At 43.4% G+C, this 6,298-nt stretch overlaps 1 protein-coding gene across 1 annotated transcript; it reads left to right on the top strand.

Moving 5' to 3' along the window:
- Positions 1-257: 257 nt before the first annotated feature.
- LOC117857395 (respiratory burst oxidase homolog protein B) lies at positions 258-6,097 on the top strand. Its single transcript, XM_034740041.2, has 14 exons — positions 258-533; positions 630-691; positions 1,528-2,105; positions 2,191-2,350; positions 2,573-2,621; positions 2,710-2,823; positions 2,896-3,330; positions 3,541-3,927; positions 4,008-4,100; positions 4,352-4,467; positions 4,558-4,660; positions 4,892-4,971; positions 5,061-5,572; positions 5,659-6,097. Exons 3-14 carry the CDS (start codon positions 1,565-1,567, stop codon positions 5,766-5,768), a joined length of 2,700 nt encoding a protein of 899 aa, XP_034595932.1. The 5' UTR covers positions 258-533; positions 630-691; positions 1,528-1,564; the 3' UTR covers positions 5,769-6,097.
- Positions 6,098-6,298: the final 201 nt, after the last annotated feature.

Genomic DNA, 6,298 nt, shown 5'->3' with positions numbered 1-6,298 from the left:
CGAACATCCGATGTGACCTGCTCAATTTTAGCCTCGTATTCAAACACCCGTCTTTTCTCGTGAGGTGATTTCAACTGAATTAGCAGACAATCCCTCCCGAATCCCAAGGTCCAAAGGCAATAGCAAATTAGCAACAGCCGGATCACCAACCCCCCACTAGCAAGTAGCAATGCCACCAAAAGCACATGCGTTTTGCAGGTAACAGTTCTAGGGAGTCAAGCTGTCCAGCCTTACAGATACAAATACAGCTCTCCACAAGCTGACAGAAACAGCAGCGCCACTCTGCTTGCTCCTACCGCGCACATCACGCGACACCAGTACACCACAGCTCGCTCCCCCTTCGTTGTTTTCTCGGGGACTACTTAATTGTTCATCGCATTTAGGGGAGGAGTGTTGCTGCTTTCTAGTGCCTGCCCACCTGCACTTGCATCTGCTTCCCTGAACGCCTCCTGGCTGCTGCGAACCCACCTGCATTCGCTGAAGCTCGGTGGCGCCTGTGTACCCGTGATTCGCCGTACGCCGCTTGCTGTGTGGTAGTGCCTTGTCCTCTTGCCCGTTCGTTCCCTGAAATCTCTAGCGCGGAAGTATGTGCTGAGGACTGAATTGTTGGGGTTTTCTCTATTCTCCAGTGGCGTATTCAAGAAATGCTCGGAGTTCCATTCGGGGGCTGAAATTTCTGGAAGGGTTTAAGGTAGAGTTCTTCTCCCCCCTCTTCTCCATGATCTCAGTTTCCCAAATACCTCACCTTTTATCTTCCTCTGCTCTTGATTTTCTTCTCACTTGGTTTCAGTTTTTTTCCCCGCTCTTCTTTGCTGCTACTCATCGCTACAAAACGATTCTTTATTTTTTTTCCATTTAAAGTTCGCCGTTTCTGGTACCAAGAAATGAATATGCGGTTCAGCAGAAGGTTGGTTCTTTGCGTTTTGGAATTAATTGAGAGCTGCGGCCGCTAGATCTGAGCGGAAGGAGTCATTTTGGTGTGGGTGGTGCGGAGCTATTTGAAACCCGAGGGCAGTTTCCTCCGGCCTGGGAGTGTCTCCCTGATTCTTTTTGGAAAAAAATTTGAATTTCTCCTCTCTGTTTTTTTGCCTTGCTGGCGCCTGGCGTCGTTGAGGTTGTAAATCGTTGGGGCTGCTATCCCCATCATCTTGGTGAAGTAACATCTCCATCTTTTTTTTCAATGCAAACTTTTATTTGTGATGCGAGTTCTGGATCTCATTGAGCCCATAGACCAGTCTTACTCCCTTTGACAGCCCTGTCTGCCTGCCAGTATTTTTAGAAATTTTTATGTACCTAAACGGCAAATAGTTGTAATCTTATTGAACAATTTTTTTTCATTGGAAATAAACTTTTCTGTGAAATTTTACTCTAGAAGGACGTGTAACTAACTGGTTATGGATAGAAGAAAGGGACATTCTGTAGCTACCAAAAAGAATACCTCTATGTGTCGCAAGAACAAGCAGTATTTGCACTTACTAAAGTTCTTCTCCTATTTTCCTTCTACTTACTAACTTTTCCTTTGACCAGAGCATAAGGACAATTTGCCTGAGAGATAGAGAAGGATATGGCAGGCACTGAAGCTGCCCATGACCTGGGCAGTTCACGAAGATCACAAGATGACACAGCAACATTAATCCCACATAGTGGCAACTTGGAAGAATCAAGCGGGAGGGGCGTGAAGACAACGAGGTTCAAGGATGATGATGAGGTTGTGGAGATCACTCTTGATGTACAGCGTGATTCAGTGGCAATTGAAGATGTCAGGGCAGTTGATGACAGTGGCTCAGGGCATGGTGGTGGGTTTGACGGCATGTCACTAGTGTCACCTTCCTCATCAAGGAGCGGCAAGCTTGCGTCAAAGCTAAGACAGGTGACAAATGGGCTAAAGCTGAAGAACTCAAGCAATAGGCCACAACAGACACAGGTGGGAAAGAACGTGAGGAAGAGATTGGACAGAAGTAAGAGTGGTGCTGTTGTGGCGCTCAAAGGCCTGCAGTTTGTAACTGCGAAAGTTGGCCAGGATGGTTGGGCTGCAGTGGAGAAGCGCTTCAATCAGCTACAGGTCGATGGCGTCTTGCTACGTTCAAGATTTGGGAAATGCATTGGTAATTTCAGCAGCTGTAGTTAATTTGTATTGTCCGTACAACTATTTGTACACTGCTAATATAAGCATTGCTTTGGATTGTGCAGGGATGGACGGATCTGATGAGTTTGCAGTGCAAGTGTTCGATTCATTGGCAAGGAAGAGAGGGATAGTGAAGCAGGTGCTGACTAAGGATGAGCTTAAAGATTTCTGGGAGCAACTCAGTGATCAGGGTTTTGACAACCGTCTCCGGACATTCTTTGACATGTTAGTAATTTTGATGAATGTCTTTCAGTCTTGGCATAGTTCCTTCTTAATACATGTAATATGAATGTGGTAGTTTGCCAAATCCAATTCCACGTCAAAGTACTTGGCTCTTCTAGCACATAATCTCAGAAAAATAAAATTAAGCAAAGCTATTGTATTGAACTCGTAGCTATTGTTTGTTCAATAATTCCGCAATTAGCATGTGTTGTTTCCTCTGTCCAGGGTTGACAAGAATGCTGATGGAAGGATCACAGCAGAGGAGGTTAAGGAGGTCAGCCAGCAATTTCAAGAGTTTAAAATGTAATTTGTTCATGTTGTACATTGTTAGATTTTAAGAAAATTCTAACATGCCTTTTCAGATCATTACCCTTAGTGCATCAGCAAACAAACTTTCCAAGCTGAAGGAACGAGCTGAAGAGTACGCAGCACTCATTATGGAAGAACTTGACCCTACTAACCTTGGATATATCGAGGTCTGTCCATATTACTCAAATTTAGCAACTGTGGAACAGTTCATGTACTAACTTACGTTAAACAATTAACAGCTTGAGGATCTGGAGGCACTTTTGCTGCAGTCACCGTCTCAAGCTGCTGCAAGATCAACAATAACACATAGCTCAAAGCTTAGCAAAGCTCTTAGCATGAGGCTTGCAACAAACGAGGACAATGGTCCATTTTACCACTACTGGCAAGAGTTCTTGTACTTCCTTGAGGAGAACTGGAAGCGCATTTGGGTTATGACTCTCTGGCTCTCAATCTGCATTGGCCTCTTCATTTGGAAGTTTATCCAATACCGTAATCGAGCTGTATTCCATATCATGGGTTATTGTGTGACAACTGCAAAAGGTGCTGCGGAGACTCTCAAATTCAATATGGCCCTGGTTCTTTTTCCTGTTTGCCGAAATACAATCACTTGGATTCGGTCGAAGACAAAGATTGGAGCTGTCGTGCCCTTCAATGACAACATAAACTTTCATAAGGTAAAACATATGGACTCAACTAGTTTTGAACACAGCGATGAATCTTTCCATGTGAAGCTATCCATTCCCTTCAAACATAGCCCTTTTTTGTCCTAGATGACTAACAAAAGTGAACTGTTAACCTGCTGATCTGATCGATAGTTCTTCTTTAATCATACTATGAGTTAGATGGAAATTTCATTGTATAATATGCATGCAATAATCATGCAGGTAATAGCAGCAGGTGTTGCAGTAGGTGTTGCTTTGCATGCAGGTGCTCACCTAACATGTGATTTTCCTCGGCTGCTCCATGCAAGTGATGCTGCTTATGAACCTATGAAGCCTTTCTTTGGGGAGAAAAAGCCACCAAATTATTGGTGGTTTGTAAAGGGAACTGAAGGGTGGACAGGCGTGGTCATGCTTGTACTTATGGCCATAGCTTTTGTATTAGCCCAACCATGGTTCAGACGTAACAGGCTCAAGGATTCTAATCCCCTCAAGAAAATGACTGGCTTCAATGCCTTCTGGTTTACTCACCACTTATTTGTTATTGTGTATACACTGCTCGTCGTCCATGGAATCTGCTTGTATCTAAGCAGGGAATGGTACAAGAAAACGGTAAGCATCCGTATCCTGGTGGAAATAGAACATCTATTTTTTGGAAGTTAATACTTACAGAGCGTTTCTATCATTGACAGACTTGGATGTACCTTGCTGTTCCTGTGCTCTTGTATGTAAGTGAACGCATTATTCGGCTATTTAGGAGCCATGATGCAGTTAGGATTCAGAAGGTACCTTAAATTCTGTCCCTTGCCTTTTTTGTCCTTTTCAACTTGAGGACTACAACTAAACATCGTTCATTTGGTGTGAGGTGTGGTTGTACCCCAGTACCTGTTTTCACTCCTCAAATAGAATTTGGGTGCCTATTTTGTTCATGCTACAGAAACCTACTTCCTCCATAGTTTTTTATTTTCTTTATAAGAAATCATTTCCTAAGTGTTATTTTTCCTTTGTAATTTTTAACTTTGCACCCTCTCAATAGGTTGCTGTATATCCGGGGAATGTTTTGGCTCTGTATATGTCCAAACCACCTGGTTTCCGATATCGGAGTGGACAGTACATCTTCATAAACTGCCGTGCCGTGTCTCCATATGAATGGTAGACAAATTACACCCTTTCTTGATGAAAAAGGTCCTTGAGTATACGATCAGTAAATGACTAAAAGTACATAATCTGTTTCTTTTGCAGGCACCCATTTTCCATCACTTCAGCACCAGGAGATGACTATCTTAGTGTTCACATCCGCACAAGGGGTGATTGGACTTCACGGCTTAGGACTGTCTTCTCTGAGGTAAATTGGATCTTTGATTTTTCTATTGACTCAATAAGCTCCTACTGCAACAAGACTTAAATCTCCTAGAGAATTGTGACAAAAAAATCTATTGGCTCAATGAGCTCCTACTGGAACAAGGCAAACTGGTGCATGCAACTCAATACTGTGACTTGAGAAGCTTGTTCTTTGTTATATCCGATGCAATTGTTTTACTTCATGGAACTGATAGTTACCATAAATGTCAACTAGGCATGCCGACCTCCAACTGATGGAGAAAGTGGACTCCTTCGAGCTGACCTTTCCAAGGGGATTACTGAAAGCAATGCAAGGTGGAATTTCTTTGACTTGTTTGCAGAATGTGGACAGTACAATATAGGTTACTTACATTCATTTGATCATGAATTTTGACATGCTCTAGATTCCCAAAGCTTCTCATTGACGGACCATATGGTGCTCCGGCGCAAGATTATCGGGAATATGATGTGCTACTGCTCATTGGACTAGGCATTGGAGCCACTCCGCTGATTAGCATTGTGAAGGATGTGCTTAACCACATTCAGCAGGGGGGATCTGTTGCAGGAACAGAACCTGAGGGCAGTGGCAGGGCAAAGAAGAGACCATTCATGACAAAGAGGGCCTACTTCTACTGGGTGACGAGAGAAGAGGGATCCTTTGAGTGGTTCCGAGGGGTCATGAACGAGGTGGCTGAGAAGGATAAGGATAGAGTGATTGAGCTCCACAACCACTGCTCGAGCGTCTACGAGGAAGGGGATGCACGTTCTGCACTCATTGTCATGCTGCAAGAGCTCCAACATGCGAAAAAGGGGGTGGATATCTTGTCTGGAACTAGCGTCAAGACACACTTTGCACGGCCTAACTGGCGAAAAGTATTCAAACATGTTGCAGTGAACCATGACAACCAACGCGTCGGTATGTCATCTTCCAGTCTTGTCTAAGCTGGTTTAAGAAATGCCAATTGACTCAATCATATACTAACAATAAAACTTTGTGTTCAGGAGTTTTCTACTGTGGTGAGCCTGTGCTGGTGCCGCAGCTACGGCAGCTTTCAGCAGATTTCACCCACAAGACAAATACAAGGTTTGAGTTCCACAAGGAGAACTTCTGATGGTTTAATTCGAGAAGCATCTGGGTATTGTCTCGTAGTTCTTCAGTCTTCAGGATGTGAATTATAAGGTTGTACTATGTATACAGGTAGAGAAAATAAAATGACAGGAGTTGTCCTGTAGATGTCAAAAGTAGTGGACGATGTGGTTTTTTGGCAGGAATACTCTGTTCATCCATGTATACTGCCACTGGAAGAAGCTATGGAGTGACTATTTCTGTTGTAGCCTAAATAGATAAAGCATCTTTATATTTGAAAGTTGCGAGTAAGTATGCCAGAATGTAACATAAACTTCAGATACATAATGACATGGTATTTCGTTTCTGAGCTTATCTTGGGTCCACTTTTGTAATAGTCAGCACCTCCTGTTTTTCATCTGTTGCTTCTGCCTTGCGATGCGTCGCGTTGTCGACACTTTGCGCGTTTGTGTTGCGTGCATTTCTTATGCTATGTAAAATGGAAGATGTGGTAGCACAGATTGTTCGCTCTCCGTGCACTTCCAAAGCCTGTGTTATATGAATGTTCTCTACTTG

Source organism: Setaria viridis, chromosome 5, assembly GCF_005286985.2.
Source record: "Setaria viridis chromosome 5, Setaria_viridis_v4.0, whole genome shotgun sequence".
Lineage (NCBI taxonomy): Eukaryota > Viridiplantae > Streptophyta > Magnoliopsida > Poales > Poaceae > Setaria > Setaria viridis.
The sequence above is the reverse complement of the archived record's forward strand: the minus strand, read 5'-3'. Positions and strand labels throughout refer to the sequence as shown.